The sequence below is a fragment of the Sapajus apella genome, unplaced genomic scaffold (genome assembly GCF_009761245.1).
Source record: "Sapajus apella isolate SASKATOON/1434 unplaced genomic scaffold, GSC_monkey_1.0 scaffold23, whole genome shotgun sequence".
NCBI lineage: Eukaryota > Metazoa > Chordata > Mammalia > Primates > Cebidae > Sapajus > Sapajus apella.
Genome location: NW_022436963.1, coordinates 14,902,864 through 14,928,133, shown reverse-complemented (window position 1 = coordinate 14,928,133; position 25,270 = coordinate 14,902,864). Strand labels below are relative to the sequence as shown.

Below are 25,270 nucleotides of genomic sequence, written 5' to 3'. Positions count from 1 at the left end.
AGGGGTTTGACAAATGACTCCATGTGTGGATTTATTGACAAGCACACAAGACCACCGACCTGAAGGTTGCAACAGTGGGGCTCTTGTCTGTGGGCTCGGCAGGCTGCAGACAGCAGCAGATTAGCACAGTATTAATGGTGCTTGAAATTTGGTAAACTATTGGAGTGAGAAAAAAAAATGCCATCACAGAGAGAAGCGTTTTTTACCAGGTTTGCTGTTTATATTTGAGTCCACTAACTTACTTCCTATTCAGTAAAAATCAAATAGCAGGTATTTGGAGTGAGAGCCTAAAAGACTTGCCTTTGATGATTTGGCTTATGCTTTTTTTTTTTTTTTTCTGGGGCTAAATTCTTTATTGAGGGTTCTGGAAACAGTAATTTCATGAATTGTGTTTCTGGGAGTGTCAGAACCACTGGAATGAATGCAAAAATTTTCATGTTATGGGCATTTTCCTGGCTGAAAGGATTGCTAGGTTCTCCAAGTGGCTATAACTTCTGAAGAGTCATTGTTGGAGGCAAATGCCACCAGGTTGGTCATGATGTTGACTTTTTGGAAAGAACTGCCCCCCCGCCCAAGCCTCACTCTAAGAGAAATAGTGTATGGACCCTTAGTTTCATAGTCAGTTAATATGTTTATATTATTGTTATATTTATAGAATATTGTTTAACAATGCATAATTGTTAAAATTTATGCATTGAGTAACTGATATTGTGTGAGATGTTTGATAAATATTTCTTTTTATTCTCAATAACCATTAGAAATAAGAATTGTCATCATTTGCAAATGATGAAAATGAAGTGTAGAGGAGTTAAATTACTTGTCCAAAATCCTCTGGCTAATTAATGGATAAGCCTCAATTCAAACCTAAGGCTGTAGGGTTGCAAACCTGATGCTATTTATATTACATCATTTTACCTCTTACTGCTCTCTTTGATCATGAAAATTAAAGCCACAGCTCTTGTTTCCTAAGCTGACAAATCATAATTCTCTGTTGGTCTCATGAGAACTCATCAGAATTTTTCTAGCTCAAATTAGCCTCTTCTCCCCTAAATATCCTTGAAACATGTTTTACATTTATTTGACATCTCTTATCATTGCTTTATGTTTATACTTAGTTATTATTTACCTTCTCTCCTCACTAGATTGAGAACGTTAATAATAGTAACAATAATAGTAATAAACAGCATTGATTTAAAACCTCCTGTGCGCCGGACATTGTTCACATGTATCCTCTCATTAAATTCTCAGGACGATTTTTTGGTGGGCACTATCATGATTGTTTGTGTTGTACAGATGCCTTATACAGATTAGGAGACCTGGGCTTGCCCAGGAACACATGGCTACTAAGACTTGGAATTCAAGCACAGGTCTCTCTGAGTCCAAGAATCAACCTGTTAATCACTATCTTTTCATCAAGGATCATGGCTTAATCATTTTTGTATCTTCTGCTCAGGGTCTAGCATCATGAAATGTTTAAGTAATTGGACATTTGTTGAGTACAGTGTGACCTAGAACCTAGAGTGTGATAGCCACTGGGGAAGTTGGGCTTGTGTCTGGTGCCGGGACATATTAATATCTAGTGTCCCTGCTCTCTCCCTGCTTTCAAAGGAATCTGACAATGAAATGGAATCCCCAAGGAGAGGGTGTCATGCCCACTAAAGGAAGAGATGCCAAGGGTGAGGGGCGTGTTTTGCTCGTAGTAGACCTTCAAAAAATATTAATTTGAGTATATCATAGCGTATGTATCCATTCTTCTGATGATATTTATTGGGTTTATTTTCAGTGTTGAATCATTATGAATAAAGGTTCTATGGACATCTTTCTACATGTGTTTTTGTGTACCTAATCACTCATTTCTTTTGCATATATATCTAGAAATGGAACTGTTGGATTCTGTTTAATTTTCTCAGAAACAAAGTTTTCCAAAGGAGTGTTCCATTTTACACTTCTGCCAGTAATGCAATAATGTATAAGACTCCAGTTACTCACATCTTCACCAACATTTGGCATTGCCAGCCCTTTTAAACTCTATTCATTCTGGCATTACAGTGTGGTTTTAATTTGCATTTCCTAACAACAAATGAGTACCTTGTCATATGCTTACCGGCTGTGTGGTTATCTTTTTTTGGAACACTACTCAGCAATAAAAAAGAACAAACTACAAGTACATACAACAACATGAATAAACTGTGAAACCATTATCCTGAGTAAAGAAGCCAGGCACAAAAAGGAATATGTTGTATGATCCTATTTTAAATAAAGTTTAGGAAAAATAAAAACTAATTTATAATGGCAAAAGTTAAAATACTGGTTACCTCTGGAAGGAACATCAATTGCAAAGTAGCACAGGAGGACTTTCTGGCATAACGAAAATGTTTTATATTTTGATCTGGGAGGTGGTCACATGGATGTATCCATACGTAAACACAATTTACTTCAGTAATGTTTATTAAAACTTTTCCATGTGAATTCATATAAGAATAAAGTTAAGAAAGCTGGAATCAACCCAGATTGAGGTCACTACCAAATGACACTGTGGTTCCCCAGCCAAGGGGAAAGTGCAGCTCTGCTCACTGCCCACTAGCGATCTGGTCTCGTCTTTGAATCCCACCCTTTTTTCCACAAGGCAAAAGTTAGTCACAGGAACTTGCTTTTCCAACTAAATATGTCCTCAATTCTATTAGTAAATGTACTCCTTTCCTTTCCAGTGGAATCTTGGTAGGAATAACTTTGTCGAACTCTTTAATTTTGTTGCCATAAACTCAGTCAAGTAAACTACAAAGTTGGGCTCAGGGCATTTGGGTGATTTGTATTGATGTTTTTAAAGGTCTAATTTAATTCTGTTCTATAGCCAGTTCTTTGCTTTTTCTGCAGTAGAAAAAACCAGAAACTTACTTTCATATCTGCTGAGACAGTATCTTACGTAGCCAAGCAATCACAGTCTCACATTTAGATTGAAGCAATAGTGCAGCAACTGGCACCACCCTTCTCTGCCACTCCCTTCTCACTTGATCGCCCTCGCCAAGGTGGGAAGCTGGTGCAAAATGACAATGAGAGCTAATTACGCAACTAAATCTTCATTTAGCCACAACTATGTGCACGAAACACAAGGTCATTCTGATATAAATTTTATATCCTCTTCCCATAATTGACCATTTGTTGGGTCTCTAATGCATTATTGATATAGTGCAAGTTTTTGATTTCTTTTTAATTTTTGAAAAGTTGGTGTATAATATGCATAACATAAAATTTATCAGCATTAACATTTTTCATGTGTACAGCTCAGCAGCATTGAGTATGTTAACACTGTTATGTAACCATTACTGCCATTCATCTTTAGAATTCTTTTCATCTTGCAAACTAAAATTTTGTGTTTAACACTAACTCCATTCTCCCTCCTTCTAGCCCCTGGCAACCAACATTCTTCTTTCTGTCTCTGTGAATTTGAGTATTTTAGGACCTACTGTAAATGAAAACATAGAGTAATGCCCTTTTGGTAACTGGCTTTATCCTCAAGGTTTATCTGTGCTGTAGCATGTGTCAGAATTGTCTTTCTTTTTAAGGCCCAGTGCATGTATAAATGTATATGTCACATTTTGTTTATCCATTCATCCATCAATGGACACGTGGGTTGCCCCCACCTTTTGCATATATAAATAATACTTCTATGAACACGTGTGTACCAATACCTATTTGAGTTCCTGCTTTCAATTCTTTTGGATATATACTTAGGAGTGAAATTGCTGAATCATATGACAATGGTAATTTTAATTTTTGAAGGAACCACCATATTGTTTACACAGTTAAAACATTCCCACCAGCAGGACACAAGGGTTCTGATTTCTCCACATTTGTGACAATAGTTCTTTTAGGTTTTGCTTTGTTTTGATTATAGCCATCCTAATGAGATGGTATCTCATTGTCGTGCTTTTTTTTTTTTTTTTTTTCCCCTAATGATTAGTGATGTAGAGCATCTTTTCAAGTACTGTTTGGCTATTTGTATATCTTCTTTGGAGAAATGTCTATTCAAGTCTTTTACCCATTTAGAAAAAATCACATTGTTTATTTTTTTTGCTTTTGAGTTGTAGAAATTCTTCGTATATTCTGAGAAAGTTATGTTTTGAACATCTCATTTAGTTCTCATAATAACATGAAAAATAAGTATCAGTTACTCAACTACATTTGAGGACCCTGTCACAATATACAGAAATTAATTTTAGCAATTCATTCACTAAATACATATTTATTGAGTGCTTACTATGGGTCCAACCCTATTAATAGCAATGAGAAATGCAATGCTGAGACAACACTGACCAGGATCCCTGTCCTTTTACAGCATACATTCTAGTAGGAAGACACAGGGGCAAGATTAATAAACAAAATATAGAATATATTAGAGGCAATGAGTGCTAAAGAGAAAACAAAAGTGAGTCTGGATGGGGAATATACAATCCTGGTGGGGGATGGGGAAGTCTGCAATTTTAAACAGGTTGGGCAAGGAAGGTCTCCTGACATGATTATTGACTGAAGACCTAAAGAAGAGATGGGGGCAAGCATGAGAGTATCTGGGGGACTAACTTTGTAGACAATAAAGATGTAGAGAAAGGCAAAAATGTATATCTCTCTGGTTCCAAATAATAATGATAATAATACGCTAATCACTCTTCTAACCACTGCTGTCACTAGGATTTTTCAGCAAATGTGGTATATAATTTAAAGTTTTTAAAAATTTTGAGATAATTATAGATTCACTTGCAGTTGCAAAAATTAATGCAGATATCCCATATACCCTTTACTCAGTTTCCCCAATGATAAAATCTTCTTAAATATTATGACCAAGACATTGACATTGATACAGTCAAGAGGTAGTATGCCAGGGCTGGGCATGGTGGCTCATGCCTGTAATCCTAGCACTTTGGGAGGCCGAGGCAGGTGGATCAACTGAGGTCAGGAGTTCAAGACCAACCTGGCCAACATGGTGAAACCTCGTCTCTACAAAAAATAAAAAAAAAAAAAAAAATAGCTGGGCATGGTAGCAAGTGCCTGTAATCCCAGCTACTTTAGGAGGTTGAGGCAAGAGAATCGCTTGAACTCAGGAGTTGGAAGTTGCGGTGAGCTGAGATCATACCATTGTACTCCAGCCTGGGTGACAAGTGTGAAACTCTGTCTCAAAAAAAAAAAAGAAAAATAGCAGTATGCCTCATGTTAACCCTTCTTTCCCACCCTTACTTCTCCTTAAACTCTGGCAACCACTAATTTGTTCTCCATTTCTATGACTGTGTTATTTCAACAATGTTATATAGATGGAATCATGCAATACGTAACTTTTGGGGTTGGATATTTTTTATTCACAGAATTCTCTGGAGATTCACGTAGGCTGTTGCACATTTGTTATTTGTTGTTGCTGGGTAGAGTTCCATAGCATGTATGCACCACTATTTGACTAACCCATTGAAGAACCTCTTGTTACCAGTTTTAAGTTATTATGAATCTACAAATATTAATGTAAGGCTTTTGTGTGAACTTTGGTTTTCATTTCTCTGAGACAAATGCTCAGAAGTGCAATTATTGGGTTGTATGGTAGTTGTACATGTAGCTTTGTAAGAAACTACCATCAACTTTTCCAGATTGGTTGTGTCACTTTACCTCACCACTAGCAATATATGAGTGATTCAACTTCCTGGAATCTTTGCCTACATTTGGTGGTGGTGTTATTTTCTATTTTAATTATTCTGATAGCTATGCAGTGATATTTCACTTTGGTTTTAATATGCATTTCTCTAATTACTAAAAATACTGAACATCTTTTGTGTGTTTATTTGCCATTTGTAGATTTTTTCAGTGATAAGATTATTTCACGTTTTGCTCATTTTCTAATAGAATTTAAAAATTTTTTTACTGTTGAGTTTTCAAAGTTCTTTTTATGTTCTAGTTCCTTCTTTGCCAGATATGTGATTTGTAGCTATTTCTCTCACTGTATAGCCTGTCTTTGCATCCTCTTATGGTACTCTTTCACAAAGCAAAAATTTTGAATTTTGTTGAGATCTAATTTTCCTTTTATGGGCCATCCTCTGCTGTCAAGTCTAAGAATTCTTTGTGTAGCTCTAAATCTTGAAGATTTCTCCAATCTATTTTCTAGAAATTTTATAGTTTTTACATTTTACATTCAAATCTGTTATTCATTTTGATTTTTGTTAAAAGATGTGAGACTTACTTAGAAATTTTTTAATGCATGTCCAATAGCTCTAGGACTATTTGTTGTAAAGGCTACCCTTTCTCTGTTCAATTATTTTTGGATATTTTTTAAAAATTAGTTTAGCCTTTTTGTGTGGGTCTATTTTGAGTTTCTTAATTCTGTTCTGTTGATCTTCATGTCTGCCCCTCCAATTTACTGCATAGTTTTTGTAACTGTGTTGTGTAAGTTTTGTAACTGGACAGTCCAGTTCCTCCTACTTCATTTCTTTTGTTTCAAAACTGTTTTAGCTATGCCAATTCTTTTGTCTTTCCATATACATTTAGAATAATCTTGTCTATGTCTATTTAAAGAAAAAACCCTTCATTATGAAATCTTTGCTCATGACTATGCTTGAATGACATTGCTTAGGTTGTCTTTCAGGATTTTTACAGTTTTGAGTTTTACATTTATGTCTTTAACCCATCTGAAATTACTTTTTGTATATTGTGTAAGAATGGGGTTCAGTTTCAATCTTCTGCATATGGTTAGCCAGTTATCCCAGCACTATTTATTGAGTAGGGATTCTTTTTTCCATTGATTGCTTTTGTTAGGTTTGTCAAAGATACTATATAAAGAAAATGTAAAACATATACACCATGGAATACTATGCAGCCATAAAAATGAATGAGATTATGTCCTTTGTAGGAACATAAATGGAGCTGGTAGCCATTACCCTTAGCAAACTAATTCAGGAACAGAAAACCAAATACTGCATGTTCTCATTTATAAGTGGTAGTTAAATGTTGAGCTAAATGATGAGAATACCTAGTATTAATCCTAGTACTTATTACCTATTTAATTAATCACCTAGGATGATTAAATAATCTGTACAACAAACCCCCATGACACAAGTTTACCTATGTAACAAACCTGCACTTGTACCCCTGAACTTAAAAGTTGAAAAAAAAAAAAAAAAAAAAAAAAACCTTAGGGGGAGTTTCATAGGAAGTGAATTAAAATTGTATAGGAAGGGAAGGAAAGTCTACTGTAATTAGCCATAGTCTTCCTTATTGTGTTCTTTTTTTTGTCCTGATATTCACAATTCCTTCTTTCATAGCTTAGATAATGTCCTTTAATCATTCTGTTAGCGTGGGTCTGTCTGTGTATTAGTCTGTTTTCACACTGTTACAAAGATACTACATGAGACTGGGTAATTTATAAACAAAGGAGGTTTAATTGACTCAGTTCTGCTTGGTGGGGAGGCCTTAGGAAACTTACACAATCATGGCAGAAGTGGAAGCAGACATGTTCTTCACAAGGCTTCAGGGGAGAGAGAAGAAAGCAAGTAAAACTGCCACTTATAAAAACATCAAATCTTGTGAGAACTCACTCACTGTCATGAAAACAGCATGGGGAAACTGTCCCCATGATCCAGTCACCTCCCACCAGGCCTCTCCCTTGACACGTGGGGATGACAATTTGAGATGAGATTTGGAATGGGGACACAGAGCCAAACCATGTCAGCTGGTAACAAATTCTTTTAGTTTTACTTTCTCCAGGAATGTCTGCATTTCCACTTCATTCTTGAAGGTTGTTATCACTGGATATAAGATTAGGGGGTAATAATTGTTTTCTTTCAGTACTTGAAAAAGGTTCCATTTCCTCCTGACCTCTGTGGTTTCTGATGAGAAATCCAGTGACATTCTAACTGTTTTTGCCCTATGGGTAATATGCTGTTCCTCTCACACTGCTTCCAATTTTTTAAAATTGTCTTTAGTTTTTAGCATGCGAGTATAATATGTCTCAGTGTGGATGTCTCCCCCAGTTTGGAGTTCACTCAGCTTCTTGAATCTATAGATTTATATTTTTTCCAAATATAGGAAGTCTCCAGTTATTATTTCTTCTTGTACTTCTCAGTCCTTCACCTTCTTTTCCCCTTTCCTTCCATCGCTTTGATAACATGAATGTTAGATCTTTTGGTATAGTCTCATAGGAACTTAAGGCTCTGTTAATTTTTTAAAGTTTATTTTCTCCCTATTGCTTAGATTGCATCATGTATGTTGTTTTATCTTAAAGTTTGCTGATTCTTTTCTCTGCTCTCTTAATGCTGCCGTTGAGGAAAATTTTCAGTTATTGTATTTTTCAGTTCTAAGATTTCCATTTGCTTCTTTATAGCTTCTGTTTCTTTACTGAGATTCTCCATTTTTAAAAGTGATTTTAAGTATGCGAACTTTTTTTTTACTATGATTCTCTAAAATCTGTGTCAGATAATTCTCACATCTTCGTCATCTTGGTGTTGGTATCTCTTGATGTCTTTTCATTCAGTTTGAAATGTTTCTGGTTCTTGATATGATGGGTGATTTTTAAAAATTGAAACCTGGATATTTTGGTTATTATGAGACTTCTAATCTTATATAAACCTTCTATTTTAACAAGGCTCCTCTGTACTTTCTCAGCAAGGAAATGAACAGGGTGCCACTTCTTTATTGCCAGGTACAGGTAGATGTCTTAGTGGGGACTTGTTACTTCTGCTTGGGAGTAAGAGTCTTGGCTTCCTCCTATTCCTCCGTTGATGTTTTCTTGGTTGAGAGGCATAGGAGTGCCTTGTTACTGCTCCCCAAGGGGCCCCCATTGCTGTCACTGCTGGGGTTGCCTCATTACTGCTAGGTTGGGGAGAAAGTCCCGTCTCTCCACTAGGCCTCCTCTCATGTCATGGTATCATCAGACACCATGGTGGGTGGGAAGACTTGGGGCTATGGTTGGAGGATAAATGTCCTGGCCTCCTCCTTAGCTTTCTTTGGCAGCACTCTGATGTGATGGTTGAGGGCTTTCTTCACAGCTTGTAGAGGTTGAAAGTCTAGGCTCATCAGTTGATCTTTGCTGGTGTGGTGGGAGTGAAGCACAGCTGTTTGTAAAGTTGTTTAGCTGTGGTGGAGTACTTATCTTGTAAAAGTTTTCTATCTTATAGGCCATCCACCTCCTGTTCCTTTGATTAGAGAGAGCAAACTTTTGTTAAGGCTTTTTTTTTTTTTTTTGTCTGTGCCCATTGGTGTTTCTGGTGGCTGGCTTCCCCAGCACCCACCCAGGGGTTATATGAGGGGGGAAAAAAAAACCCCAGGGAACTCACTGCTATGAAGTTATTTGCATCCTGAGGTCCCTAGCAGTCTGTCTCCTTTTTTCCACCTTGTAGACTTAGGTTTATTTTATATATAATATCCAGGAGCTTTTGATGTACTTTTTAGGAGGAATAGAGAAAATATGTTTACTCCATCTTCCTGGAAAAAAAAGTCCCTATATAATTTTTGTAAATATTTGCTTATTTCAATACTTGCCAAATGTTCATGAACAGGCTCAGAGAGGTTAAGGAACTTGCTCAAGAGCATGTTTTCTGACGTGATCACATAACTTAAGCAGACCTATCCTGCTTCTTTGCCAATAACAGTACCCACATTTATGGAACTGCTTTGCATTTCTTTCACTGTCCCAGCTGTCTTCACATACTCTATAGTCAGGTCCTTATGTCTGTCTGTCTATTTATTTGTCTGTCTGTCTGTCTGTCTGTCTATCTATCTATCTATCTGTCTGTCTGTCTGTCTATCTATCTATCTATCTATCTATCTATCTATCCTCTCTCCCTCTAATAAGTTTTATATCCACATTCTGCCAACCCCTTTCTGCATATCCAATGCTCTTGCTGTCTCATAATGATCTGACTGGGTTGCCTTGTCTTTATAATGAGGCCTTGCTATTAAAATCCTATGCTATGTTCTCTTTTATAAGTGGGAGCTAACCATTGGGTACTTATGAACATAAAGATGGGAACAATAGATACTAGGGACTACTCGAGGTGGGGAAAGGAGGAAGAGGGCATGAGTTGAAAAACTACCTATTGGGTACTATGCTTGCTGCCTGGGTGATGGGATGGATCACAGCATCAGGCAATATACTCATGTAATGAACATGCACATGCACCCCCTGAATCTAAAATAAAGATTGAAATAAAAAGAAAGAACTTCTATGTGGACAGCCAGCCTACCCATAAGGATGAGGAGTCAGGCTTTATGGAAATAGTACATACCAGAAGTAGACCCTCTCATGTTACATATTTTACATAACACTGTTTTTTATTGGTTTGTCTCTTTTCAATAAAACAGCTCTTTTGGGTGTGCTACCCGGAGCCAGCAGTCACAAAGCAGAGGGTCCACTTGCCAGGCCCATTCCTTGTCTTTGGTTGGGTATTGGCAAAACAACAACTTGGAAAGACTATGTCTTTATCATTGGCCCACCCAGTAAAGTTGTCAGGAGCTGGCTCAAAGCATTTAAATGCCTGTCTGATGTAGTGGAAATCAAATTTCTGAATAAAGATGTTCAACATTTTATTGGTCTGAGCTTTAATTATCTTGCAACATAATGGGAAAAAAGCAAGAACCTTTAATTTTTTGTTGGTGACTGTCATTATGCAGACCTTTCTGATGCTCATTTGAGAGGGAGAAACTGGTTCTGTTGATAACCAAAGCAGTCTGGGGCCTCTCTCATGAATAAAACATGCCGTGTAATTGCAGTGACACAGCCAACACACCTATATTTGTAGAATCAATGCTTATTATCCTGTCAATTAAGACAGACAATTAAACAAGATTTTAGGCTTTGCTCCTGTTGGTAATCCACCACTCACTAAGAGGGTCTGGAATCTCTTTGGAAAAACATGGGTTCTTAATTTAGGATTTTAATGCCCACAGAGTGTGGAGTTTAAGCAAGAATGCTCAGCTCAGCTTAAAGAGGTTTGACTGAAAAACGGAAGGAATGGTTCACCCTGACGAAGAAATGCTCACTTGCATTTTCCTGTACTGGTAGCTCATGTAGGGAGTAATCTGAAAGGTTTAACTGTATACACTCAAACTCATAATTTTTGAGAAATAGAAAACACATTTATATGCTTTATCTACATGAAGAGGTAGATAGTGAAACATTTCCATCCTTTTCCTGTACCCCATCTGCCCAGCTCTGTTCTTCCAGTTATAATCATGATAGCCTAAATTAGTTATAAAGCCTGAATTTCCTTTTTTTTTTTTTTTTTCAAGAAAATTACATGTGTGGTTTTCATACAGAATCAAGATTGTTTTAATTTCTTCAGCAGATAAGGCACAGAATAAGTGAAGTCATGCATTTGTAACTCTAAAACCAGGTATCCAACGGAGGCATGGTGGAGTGATGGTTTCCCTTCCTCTCTCTACTGAGCATCTTCCAAAGGTCATGGCGCTACTACCTGATTTCTGATGAGCCATTTCTGTGCCTCTGAGAGTGGAAGAAGTTGCAGCGCTGCTTAGCCCCATATCTGGAGGTCTTTTGAGCTCTCACTATTGTCCTGGTGGAGGTGCTGGCTGCCCTCTCTTCTGACCCAACAGTTAGGCCTTTCCTCGCTGCTCTGTTGCATGTCTGTTTGTATCTACTCCTGTCTTCCCCCGGGGAACTGGAGTGCCCTGCCTTCACTCAGACCTTTATTTTTCTCAGTTTATGTCTCTAGCTCATGATTTTTTAAACCCAGTAGAAGCTTTTTCTGTGCGGGTGTCAGAGTTTGACACTAATCTGTACTGAAAAAGTAAAATACAGTATGCTATAAATTTTTATTGGTGCTATTGTGTTGAAGAGAATGTGATTTAACCTGGAGAGATCTGGATTCCCAGAATACCAGCAAGATTTATTTTTTTAGAGCTTTTGTTTTGCTCTATTTTGGAACTCATTTCTGCCATAATGTTCATATCGGGTTTAAAAAATAGATATTGTGTTGATGAAATTGTACTTTTAAAACTCAGAACAGCTGGCAATATGTCTTCCTTGTGGCATGTTTGAAATTGGACAGATACAAGTAGAGATAAACTAATTGAAAACAAAAATAGCTTAACTTGAGCCCAACAGAGATATTAATACACTCAATAATCTATTTGGAGGATTTTAATTTCCTTAACAAAAATATGTTCTCCTGAGATTTGACATAGGAAAGCAGTCATCAGCAAGTTTCCTTGAACTTTTCAGCACGTATCATGATAATAAATTACATGATGCATCTACCCATTCAAATTCCACTATCAATTTTAAGTTTCTAAGCCCTTTGTAGGTTTCTGGGAGCACAGGGTATCTGAAAATAACACCCAAGTAAGGATTAATTGATACCTCAGATACCTCTGCCTGACTGTCATTGACACTGCTGATCAGCAGGAATTCCCATCTCTTTATATACACTGTGATTTCTTTTCAAATGCCTAATTTAGAACAAATGTTACTTTTGGGAGGAATGCACTGGAACAGACTTTGAAACCATTTCTTCATAGGTGCATGAGTTAGAATAAGTCTTCGCTTTTTATCTCCTTCCCTCCCTTCCTTCCCTTCCTCCCTTCCCTTCTCCTCTTCCCTTCTTCCTTCCTCTCCCCTCCTCTCCTCCCCTCCCCTCCCATCCCCTTTCCTTCCTTTCTTCCCAAGTCAGTCATCATTTGGCATTTAAACCAATACAGGTTAAGTGCCAATTGTGTGCCAGGCACTGTGCCAAGGCCTGGGGCTACAAATAGGTCCCCACCTTCCTGATGTTTCCATTTTAGTGAGGAGACAGACATATAAACAAACATGAATATTACTGACCTTGATGATGGAATCTGATACATGGTGGATGAAGTAGCATGGGTTGACATGTTTAGACAGGGAGCCGCCTTAGGTTGAGGAATCAGGGAAAGCTTTTCTGATGACATTTGAACTAAGTCCTGAACCATGGAAGAGTCAGCCATGTGAAATGCTGGAGGAAGAGCATTCTAGGCAGAGGGAATGGCATGTGCAAAGTTTTGAGACATGGAAATGAGGCCTCTGGGGCTGTAGCAGAGTAACTGAGAAACTGAGGGGCAACTTTCTCTGTCATGCTTGGAAGACTTGCATTTATCCTGAGGACAATGGAGAATTGTAGAAGCACTGTAGATGCGTTTAGACAGTGGAGAATGGATTACAGTGAAGGATAGATCAGGGTGGTATGAGAACAGGTGGTGACTTAGGTTGCAGACTGCTAAAATAGTTGATCTGTGATGAGCATCAGAAATGTAGCATTTGTACCAGAGATGGCAGGAGATTAAGGTAGAATAAGGGGACAGGTAGGATATGGGAGAAGAAGAAACTAAACTGACCTGTAAGTTGTTGGCTTAGGTAACTAACTATGGAACCATTGTTCTCTGTGACTTCTACAAGTTGAGGAAACAGGGGCAATAGGCTTGCTGAGAGATGAAAAGGCAAAGAGGAGGAAGACAGCAGGAAAGTGCAGACAGAAAGGCTGCAGGGCCTTCGTGGGAACACCCAGGAGGCAGCCAAATAAAACCTCGTGATGGTTTTTCCCAAACCATATAGAAGGCCTGGGCTGGAGACAGAGATGTCAGAATTCATTCATTCATTCATTCAGAATTCATTCACCAGACCCTGTGCTAGGATTCAGGGATACTAAGGTGAATAAAGTGCTTCTCCTTCCAAATGAAAAACTTGTCTGGAGTCCAGTAGTGAGAAAAATAAATGATGATAGAAGAGTCAGTAATGTTCTAAGTACATACACAAGGACAGGCAGTTTGCTCTGCCTGGGGAGTTCCAGGTGGCTTTACGGAGGAGAGCCCTTTAACCAGAGAGAAACAGGCATTCCAGGTAAAAGGAACAGCATTTGCAAAGGGACAGAGGTGCAGAAGTGCAAGGTGTGATTGGCACATGTGTGTGCGCATGTGCGTGTGCATCTGGGAACATCCAGGGAAGTGGCTGGAGATGCACCAAAGCCTTACAGCAGTGACAACAAGCTCATATGGCGTCTGGGGCCAAACATGCATGGGGTGAATGAATGAAGGTGCCTGGAGGGAAGACTATAGGGAATGGTGGCACCTTCATCAGCCTGGAGAGTATAGGCTCCCTCTGACAAGACCACAAACCTCAACTTCAGCCAACTACTGCCAGGGAGAAATGTGTTGGGACTTTTGAGTCTTCTAAGAAAGTCAGAAATGTAAAATCACTTGAATTTTGAATGTTGACTCTTGATTCAAAATAATTTTAAAACACTGGGCCAGATGAAACAGGTGTGACCTGGGTGAGACTCATGATTGGCAACCTCTGCACTATCGATAAAGGGGTGGCTTTGATTACCATTCTATGCTTTCTCAGCTGGGCAGTATAGAGCTAGTTATATAGCCTTGCTGAAGTCAGTAAACCAAGACACTGGGGTACCAGGTAACACTTCCAGGGGTGCTAGTGTATAGCAGTTTACTTCCCATAGTGTTAAGTGAATACCTACTGTGTTCAGTGACATTCTTTCTCAACTCTTGAAAATCTGCCCACAATTTAGGTTCACCCATTAGAGCTACGCTGTTCAATATGGTAGCCACTAGCTATATGTGGCAATTAAATTTCAACTTAAATTAACTAAAATAAAAAATCCACCTCCTTAGTCATACTGACCACATTTCAAGTACTTAATAGCCACTTGTGGCTAGTGGCTCCCATACTGGACAGTGGAAGTATTGAATATTTTTATCATTTGTATAGATTTCTGTTGAACAGCACTGTATTAGATTTAAAATTCTGTATGGATGTAGAACATGTCCACTTTATCCACTGCTATATTTGAGGTAATACGTATGTAGTATTGAGCATGTAGGTGCTCAACAAACATGAGTTAATTGATTATTTGATTGGATGAGATGCTGTTCCGTGAGAGCCAGCTGCATTCAAAAAGTGAACTCAGGCAATTTATTTATGTGTAGACACAAAACATTTTTTAAAAAACTATTTTGTATGCGTCTTTCTAAAATCTAATTCTGTACTGTCTGTGTTATTTCAGATGGGAATAATCTGAAGCAGTTGAAGTATCCATAGTTTTCATGTTTCCTTGGCAGTCCTTACCCTGAATGGTTTGGTGTTCCAAAATTTGTGAACAGCTATGACTAAGCAAGTGGAGACATGCTCAGGCTTGGGGGCCATTGTTCTGTATACTGTATGTACATTTCAACAATGCATAGAGTTGGCATACTTCCTAAGAGCCTCTAAGAATGAGGAAAGGAGTAGCATTCATCCAGGGAATAGAAAATGTCTAACCATCATACATCGCCACTAGGTGAAACGGCAATGTTTAAGAGCTGCTACTGTCGATCAGAAAAAAGATTCAAAATGTGGGTTCGCCACTTAAAACTGGTATCATCAAAGCTGTCCTTTACTTTCCCAAATCACACTATAGGATGAGTACTATTGTTATTCTCATTAAACAAAAAAGGAAACAGGCATAGAGAGGTTACTTTCCCAAGATCACACAGCTAATACCTGGGGTGGAGTTGTGATGTAAACCCAGGTAGTCTGACTCCAGGTTCAGTCTTCTTAACCACAGGACTACCATGCCTCTCATTTTGGCCAGGTTTACTTACCTTCTCTATGCCTCAGTTTCTTCATCTGTAAAACAGAGATAATGTTATATAGCTCACAGAATTTTTTGCAAGGCATATTATCTACCAGCCACTGTTGGATTTGTTTATTTTTAAATAAAGGAATTTACTAAAATACAAAATCATTCCCAATCTCTTAAGACAAATGCATTTAAACAATAAGGCTGTCATATTTTTTTCACCTATCAGACTGGCAAAAATATACAAAAAACTTAGATAATAATTTAGCAAAGGAAGTGGGTAAAGGGTATGCCCGTACACTGCTGGTTGGGGGAGTAATCAGTATAACCTCTAAAGAAGCTGTATTAGTCTGCTTGGGCTGCTGTAACAAAATACCACAGGATGGGTTGCTTAAACAATAGAAATTTATTTTCTCACAGTTTTGGAAGATGAAAGTCCATGATCAAGGCGCCAACAAACTTGGTTCCTGGTGACGTCTCTTACTGGCTTGTGGACAGCTACGTTCTTGCTGTGTCCTCATCTGGCCTTTCCTCTGTGCTCAGGGTAGAGAGAAAGATCTCTGGGGTCTCCTTCTCTTCTTGTAGGGACCAGTCCTTTTAGATTGGGGACCCATTTTAACATCTTCGTTTTATCTTAATTACTTCCTTCAGGCCCTATCTACAAAATACAGTCCCATTGAGGGTTGGGGCTTTGATATATGGATTTTGGGGAAATATAATTCACTTTATAACAGAAAATTAGCAATATCTGTCACAGTTAAGAATGCATCTATCTTAAATTTGACCCAGGAAAGCCAGTCCTAAGAATTTGTCTTTAGAATATATTTGTTAATGTGTGCAAAGATGTGTGTTCTAGAATATTCACTGCTGTGATATTTGCTGTAGCAGAAGATTGATCTGACAGTCTAGGTGCTCTTTAACAGAGGATTCACTGAACCAAGGGCCAGCAAACTTTCCATGACTGGCCAGACAGTAGCTAATTTAGGCTTTGCAAGCCACATAGGCTTTGTCATTGTAAGGCAAAAACAGCCATTGATAATATGCAAACAAATGGTCATTGCTGTGTTCCAGGAAAACTTCATTTACAAATGAGTTGAGAATTCACAAATTATATATGTACTTACATCTTCATGGACCATCTCCAGAAAGATCTATAAGAAATGGAGAACAAATCCGGGTGCAGCCTGGGAGAGTCAGAAGAGGGAGGTCTCAGACTGTATTACTTTCTTCAAAAAATGAGGAGAAAGTAAAGGAAGGCCTCCAAGTTGCCAAAACAAGTGGCTATCTTGTGAAGGAGGGTGGGGCCCCACAAGAGAGCAACCACTGAGCTCCCCTCATGTGTCTCAGGCTGGCTGTGGCGCAGAAGCGCTAATGAGGCCTGTCTCCAGGACGTCCTTGATTGGAGGAGGTCTGCCATTTCTCATATCTGCGGGGAGTGCTTATTTGCCTGGCTTCAGTGGCTTAGTTGACAGCCTCTTCTTCCCTTTTCCATGAAAGAGGCTTGTGGGATTCTCTGTTCCCCACAAACAACTCCAACTTGGAAGAAAGGGATTTTGAGTGAGTTCATGAACTGTTTGGTAGAATAAACCTAGCCTGCCTTCCTCTCTTTTGGAACCCAAAAATCCCTTTTGAGGTTATTGCAATGAAACACACTTCCCATTTATTCTTTCTTTCCCAACAAATGAAGACTGTTGGATCCTGCAGTGCATTTTGAAAGAAAGGAAATGATAGCCAGGAAGATTGGTAGAACCAGGATAAGAATTTTCTTCTAATGTCTAAGCTTTGCCTTTATCTGCTAAACCGTACTCCCGATCTGGTGTCAAAACTTTGGGTGTGTCACGGAGGGCTGGTATCCCTAATGGGTCAAGTGACTAGTACCCCTTCATGCATGTGAATCAATTGGGAGAGTGAAGATCAGCATACAAAACAGATGAAATACAACGTGATGCGGCCGGGCACAGTGGCTCATGCCTGTAATTCCAGCACTTGGGGAGGCCGAGGTGGGCCGATCACTTGAAGTCAGCAGTTTGAGACCAGCCTGGCCAACATGGTGAAACCTGATCTCTACTAAAAGTACAAAAATTAGCCAGAAGTGGTGGCACATGCCTGTAATCCCAGCTATTTGGGAGGCTGAGGCAGGGAAATCCCTTGAATCCAGGAGGTGGAGGTTGCAGTGAGCTGAGATTGCATCACTGCACTCAGCCTAGTTGAGAGAGTCAGTAAGACTCCGTCTCAAAACAAACAAACAAAAACAGAAAAGAAATGGAATGAAGCACAATTGAATAAAGCAGAAGGAGTGGGTCCCCTGTGGTAAACATAACATTTGTTTTGCAAAACTTTGAATGTAGTTCTTTATGTGTACTGGGGCACATTCAAAATGTATTTATTATAATTATTATGTAATTGTTTAATAATATATTTTTTTTCAGACGGAGTCTTTCTTTGTTGCCCAGGCTGGAGTGCAGTGATGTGACCTTGGCTCACTGCAACCTCCGCCTCCTGGGTTCAAATGATTCTTCTGCCACAGCCTCCCAAGTAGCTAGGACTCCAGGCATGAGCCACCATGCCCAGCTAATTTTTATATTTTTAGTAGACATGGGGTTTCACCATGTTGGCCAGGCTGGTCTTGAACTCCTGACCTTGTGATCCGACTGCCTCAACTTCCCAAAGTGCTGGAATTACAGGTGTGAGCCACTGTGCCCGGCCTATTAAAATTATTAAGAGTGACTCTCCTCTTAAGAGGTGACCCTAGCACTTTGGCCAGGCATTCTTGATTTCATCACTCTATTTTATACCCTCCACAGGGTATCACTATCAAATTAGCATATTTCTTACTTACTGGGGGCAGCAGGGCTGTAGAGGGGAAGGGTGGGTACAATGGATAATCCTAACATGATATGCATAGGTGTGTACTTCAGGTGATACCTATGTTATGACCTGGAGATGCTGCAATTTGCAAACAGGGCAATAAGAAACAGTGAACTGGAAATGAACCAATGGGGGGCAAGGTTTGCAGGCCCTACAGTGCAGCAAGCCCTTTCTGTGTGGGCACACAGTGAGTGCTATTTATAAACATGCTGGAAACTCTCCAAATGAAAGTTCAGACTCTTTTTTCTTTCTGGCTAATCAATATTACATACTTTATGTTATAATAGTTTGCATATTTTATGAACAACCTCTAATAATAGCTTGTATAACGTATCATACTGTATTCATTCAACAAACATTTAAGTACCTAGTCTATTTTAGGCACTGTTCGAAGCGCTGGGGGATACAGGCAGACACAATGCAGTCAGGTCCCAGCCCTTGATGGAATTTTTATTTGAGTGGGAGAGACAGAAAGGATAACTAAACAAATGAATACATAATGTAATTTCGGGTCTATACTTAATCTCTCCCATTGGACTATAGAAACGCTGAGGCGAGAATTGTGTCCCATGGATCTGCTGTTTCTCCAGCCGTGTGCTACACTGAATAAATGTGTGGCACCTTGAGGATTCCATCTATATACAGTACATTTTCATTTACTAGAGCTCTCCAGAGGGAATTGGCTAAACATTGGCCCCAGATTGGGAGCATTGTCAAAGTTATCTCAATATTTGATCATTGGAAAGCTACCAGCTGCCACATGTTAGTGCTATGGACTGGGTTACTTTTTAACAAAAGTAAATATGATTGATTAGTACAACTATCAGTTTAAATAACATTATCAGCTACTGAGCACTTTAGGCAAATCTGCTAAGAAATTCACTTAAATTAGTTTTTATATATTATATTTGTATAAAAGTATTATAATTATAGGATTTTATTATTATCCTTTACTGGTGGGATAATGTGGTAGGCAGATTAATAGCCTCTCCAAATATGTTCACATTATAACCTCCAAAACTGTGGTTATGTTATGTTACGTAGAGGATTATGGTCACAGATGGAGTTGAGGTTGCTAATTAGCCAACCTTAAAATAGGCAAATTATCCTGGGTTATCCACGTGGACCCAATGTAGTCACAAATTGTCCTTAAAAGTGGAAGAGGGAGGCAGATGAAGAGGCCCCAGTGATGCCCTGTGAGATGAACTCAGCCTGCTGTTGCTGGCTTTGAAGATGGAGAATGAGAAACATGAGCTAAGGATTATAGGTAGCTTGTAAAAGTTGGAAAGGATAGGGAAAAGGACCTCCAGACGGGAACAAATCCCTGCCAACCCCTCGATTTCAGTCCATTATATGTATAAAAAATCTTAGCCCCAGAGATGTTGAGGCTCTTTCCCAAGATCACACAGCCTCGTTCTAAAATTTGATTCCAGGTCCATCTGATTCCAAGCCAAAGATTATACTAGGATATCTGGTGGCTAGGAATTTAAGTGATCACCTTACATTGTAAAGCTAATGACAACATCTTCTGATACAAAAGATGCAATCTAGCTCTTCTTCCCAAGACAAAGGCTGACCTCATGTCTCATGTGAAGCAATTGTCTGTGCTGACAAATGCAGTTTCTAGGAAATGCATGCGGCACCATGCTGCTAAGTCCTGTGGAATCACGTGTCATTACTAACTGTGAAATTTTAATAGAATGTCTAGGAGCTTCAAGAGAGCAAGTCCTTTCTTAAGAAAGGACTTAGAAAAAGAGCAGTAATGCTCAGAGCAAGGTGTCAGCTATGGAATCTATCGAATTCTAGAAGGAATATGATAGTGGAGATCAATCAGAAGAGACTTAACTCTCTGAAGAGATCAGAAGAGAAAATGTATGGGAGAAATGTCACTTCACAGGAAAGAAGGGAAAACGTTTGAAATAAGAAAAAAATGTTCAGTTTGTATTTTGCATTTCTTGTGTTCACCAAATTGGCATGACAGCAGGTAACATGTTACATGACATTGTTTCTAGTAAGTGGAGAGATGACTTTACACTGATGTGAGCCAGTGAGTCTTGTTCACAGCACAAGCCAATTAGAGCCTCTTAAGCTACGAGTGGCCAGGCAACCAATACATGAATAAAACAGCAGAGGTTTAAAGGCAAACTCTTTCTCCACCACTGGGAAATCTATTTGACTTATTATAACCACCTTCAAGAGTTTTGTTCAATAAACCAAGACACACATAGTGGTACCTGTTTATTTAAAGGAAATACTCAACTAGACATAATATTTTCTGCACAAACAACAGGACTTCCAGGAAAATAGCTGAAGGTCACTCTATTCTCATCTTGTCCTTTTTATATCCAGGGCGTATTATTCACACAGGTGGGATTGGAGGGGCTCCTCCAGTTGGGGCTGGAGGAGCCAGGCCATTCTTGGAAGTGCTTGCTGACAACAGGTCCTGAAGAGTGTTCAGCTAAGTCCTAAAGTCCAGCAAAGCCTCAGCCTCTAAGTCAAGCATGTTAAGAAATCATTCTTAGTTTTACTGGATCTTAAGCAGCTTAATGATTTCATTAACTTATTCAGTGAATTGGGTCTGACTTTATTCATATTGGCAAATGATGCTGGGCTTCCAACTATCAGGGACCCAGCATCACTACTGAAGGTTAAATGAAGTACCTGATGGTCTGGGTTTGTGCCAATTGCACCCTAGATGGGCAGAAAAAACTCATTGGCTTAAAATATAATAGATAGTGTGGTAGCACTTTTGTGGTCTAGCAAGGTAGCTTAGAGCAAGGAGTTTTGGATGCAGAGACCTAGATTTCTGCATCTGGTGGACTCTGCCCACATCCAGTTCAGCGATCTTAAGCAAATTACCTAATCTTTATGAATCTTAGTTTTCCTATTTGTTCACTTGGTACAACAGTATATTTATCTTGCATTTCCTGTGAACATTAACAGGAAAATAGATATAAATTGTATAGCATAGTTCTCTTGCAGAGTAGATGCTCAGTACCTGGTAGTAACTAAGAACTATTCTTTTTTTTGAGACACAGTCTTGCTGTGTCACCAGGCGCCACGCTGGAGTGCAGTGGTGCCATCTCAGTTCACTGCAACCTCCGCATCCCAGGTTTAAGCAATTCTGCCTCAGCCTCCCAAGTAGCTGGGACTACAAGTGCGTACCACCACACTCAGCTATTTTTTGTATTTTTTAGTTGAGACAAGGTTTCACCATGGTCTTGATCTCTTCAGGCGTGAGCTTCCACTCCCGGCCCTAAGAACTATTCTTACTAGTGAAGGTGTTCACGAGGATTTTGTCATTATCTAATTTCTATACTTTGGTTTTCTAAACTGTTATATAGAGTAATACTAGTATCTGTTGCATAGTGTTGTGGTTAAATGCAAAATGCTTAACTCAGTGGCTGACACATTGTAAGCACTCAATAAACATTAGCTATTGGTTTATAGTTGCTATCAAAAATTGTTATCTTTAGATGTCTAGATAAAATCACATGGAATATTGAGATTAAAGTCATATTTATATGCTAAGTAGACTGAGGAGTTAACGGTAAAAAAAAAAACCTTTTAGGATTAAAAGAGATTTTTGGTGAGATATTTAACACTACCAAACCTCAGTGTGGCGTACACTATAGGTAGCCCACCCATATCCTCTCGGGACTAAAAATTGCACGCGTACTAACCTAATAACCCCCAACTGCCAGTACTCGCACTGCTTTCTGATGCCTTCTCTATCTGTTCTAGCCCTTGGACAGGGTGATCAGAAAGTGCTGGGGAGTTACGACTCTCCCAGAGCAGCCCTTATTCAGTGACTGACAGAGCAAGCAGGTAAATATCACCGCTCCTTTTGCCCCTGGTTGGGCTGAGCGGTGTTCTGCCCTGGGTTTCATATTCTCTCATGGGATTGAGGCCCCATTGCCCATAGCAATAATCTTCTCCATAACTCAAGATTTATTGTTTTCCTTTTCTTCCTTGGTTCACTTCCCCACCCTCCTGCTTCTACTTGAATTCTTATCTCAGAGAGAACTGGCTTCCAGGAAAACTCAGTTCAGGACACTTTTGTTTTTTCAAATGGGGACAATGGCACTTATCCTTTCACGGGGCTGATGAGAGAGCAAATGAAATGTTAGATGTTATGAACTTTGAACAGTACAAAGAGATTTCTATAAAGTGAAGATTTATTATTCTTTGGCCAGTGTTTAAGATTTGCCCAAACCAGTATTTAAGATCCAAGAACCAGCCTGAGCTATTGCTGAGCACTAATGGAGCCCCCATCCTAACTCAGGCTGCCATATCCTCATTCCAGGGCTTCTGGCGTCTCCTCCTGTACCCATCTTCCTCCAATCTTACTGCTCTCCTTCATGCCTTCCTGGTTTATTTCCTCTTTAACATTTATCGCTATTTGAATTCATCTGATTTTTTCACCCAGCATTTAGAACAAAGCTTAGCACATGGTAGGTGCTCCATAAATAGCTGTTGAATGAACTGATGAATTCATTGATCTATTTTCAGCATCATCCTTTATAAGAAGTTGCAAAAATAGTACAAAGCCCCATGAACCCTTCACCCAGCTTCCTGCAAAGGTGACATCTTGTCTAATGATAGTACAATATGAAAGCCAAGAACCTGATAGAGGGATTTCTTTGAAGAGAAAATTAAGTCATGTCATTGTCCTGTTAATTTGCCCAGTGGCTTCCCATTTCTCTTAGAATAGAATCTGTTTCCCATGTCCTCCAAGGGTCCTCATAACCTGGCTCTTTCAAACTCCGCAGCCCCAACTCCTGCCCCACCCCTTGCATGTCCAGCCCCAGTAGCTTTTTTCTTATCAGTCCTTTGAAGGCCCCCAGCAGTCTCCCCTCATTAGGTCCTTGGATGCACTCTGCCCTCCGCCTAAAATATTCTGTGTGTGGCTGATTCTTCCTATTCTTCATGTCTCAACTTACATGTTCCCTCTTCACAGAGGCTTTTGCTGGCCACCCTATGCTATTCTTCCCTACCCTGTCCCTTGTTTCTTTTCCTTACGGCATTAATCACAGTTCATTCTTACGTGTTTGGTTAATTTACTTGTCTCCTATTTGATTCTTCCAATCTTGAGTATAAGCTCAAAAGATGCCAGGTACTATGTTTTGCTCACCTCAGTGCAATTAGAAATCTGACTTATAAAAACTCAGGCTTCAAAATACACACACACACACACACACACACACACACACACACACACACACACACGGAGATACTATCTCACACCGGTAAGAATGGCCATTATTAAAAAGTCAAAAAATAACAAATGCTGGTGAGAAGGGAATGCTGGCTAGGTGCTATGGCTCATACCTGTAATCCCAGCCCTTTGGATGGTCCAGGCAGGCAGATTGCTTGAACTCAGTAGTTTGAGACCAGCCTGGGCAACATGATGAAACCCCATCTCTACAGAAAAATACAAAAAATTAGCCAGGCATTGTGGTGTGCGCCTGTAGTCCTATCTATTGAGGGGACTGAGGTGGGAAGACCACTTTGAGCCCTGGAGGCAGAGGTTGCAGTGAGCCAAGATCACACCACTGCACTGCAGTCTGGGTGATAGAGGCAGACCTTATCTCAAAAGAAAAGGGAATGCTTATACAATACTGTTGGGAGTGTCAGTTCAGCCACTGTGGAAAGTAGTGTGGCCATTCCTCAAAACTAAAAACAATTGCCGGTTGACCCAACAATCCCATTACTGTATATATACCCAAAGGAATATTGTCATTCTATCATAAAGACACATAGATGCATGCCTATGTTCATTGCAGCACTATACACAATAGCAAAGACGTGGAATCAGTTTAAATGTCCATGAATAGTAGACTGGATAAATCAAATGTGGTACATATGTTGTACAGGACCGAGCACAGAAAGTCAGCACCAAGACAAAAGCATGCCAAATTGCAGGGTCTTTATTGCCGGCGGCCACGGAGGACTCGCATCTCTCCACCCCGTGGCCCCCAAAAGAGGGTGTCAAGACCCCTTTATACTGATAAAAATCACCTTGGGCGTGAGGGAGAGGGGCAGGGGGTGTCGGTGAGGGTGTTCCGGACATTCCAGTGGATTCCTGGGCGAAGATGGGGTGAGGGGCTCTGGACATTCTGGTGGATTCCTGGGCGAAGATGGGGTGAGGGGCTCCGGACATTCTGAGGGCCGGGGGCCCTTTTTGACATCCTGGTTGTTACTTAAGTGATTCACAAAAGTCAAGATTAGCATTTGTTCACACATTGTCTGGGTAAGGTGGCGATTATAGCCCTTAATTGCTCATTCACATTTGGGTTACAGAGGGCAGTTTAAACAGAAAGCCGAGGTATGGTTGAGGTATGCAGTTTTATGGGGATTTTTACCATGTCACATTCCCCTCTTGTTTTATTTACAGGAATTAAATCATTGATTCCTCCAACAGGTTAGTGCTGTTTGTTTGTTCTAAGGACTCATATTGATACCTTAATATCATTAATTTTATGGAGTCTATGCTAGATTTATGAACCTGAGCAGTTGGTTTAGGAGGCAGGGGCCGAACATGAGACCCAGTAAGAGCAGGGCCAGAGGTCCCACCAGGCCTGTGAGGAGGGAAGTGAGCCAAGGGGACCAGGAAAACATTTTTTGATACCAACTTTCCGAAGCCTCTCGAAGTTGTTTTCTGGTTTCGGGATTCTGTCTGACCAGGGAGAGTCTCTCTAGGATGAGGCTTGACCTATTAGCATAGAAGCAACATTGTTCATTAAGGCTGGCACATAACCCCCTTGTTTTAAGTACAGTAAATCTAGTCCTCGCCTGTTTTGGAGGACCATTTCAGCCAAAGACTC

The 25,270-nt window shown here is 39.6% G+C and overlaps 1 protein-coding gene across 1 annotated transcript in view; it reads right to left on the bottom strand.

The window, feature by feature from the left end:
- SNTN (sentan, cilia apical structure protein) overlaps positions 1–24,606 on the bottom strand; it is a 38,870-nt gene extending 14,264 nt beyond the window's left edge. The window contains 1 exon segment of the mRNA XM_032290646.1: positions 24,307–24,606. Coding sequence (XP_032146537.1) covers positions 24,307–24,606 — 300 coding nt within the window.
- Positions 24,607–25,270: the final 664 nt, after the last annotated feature.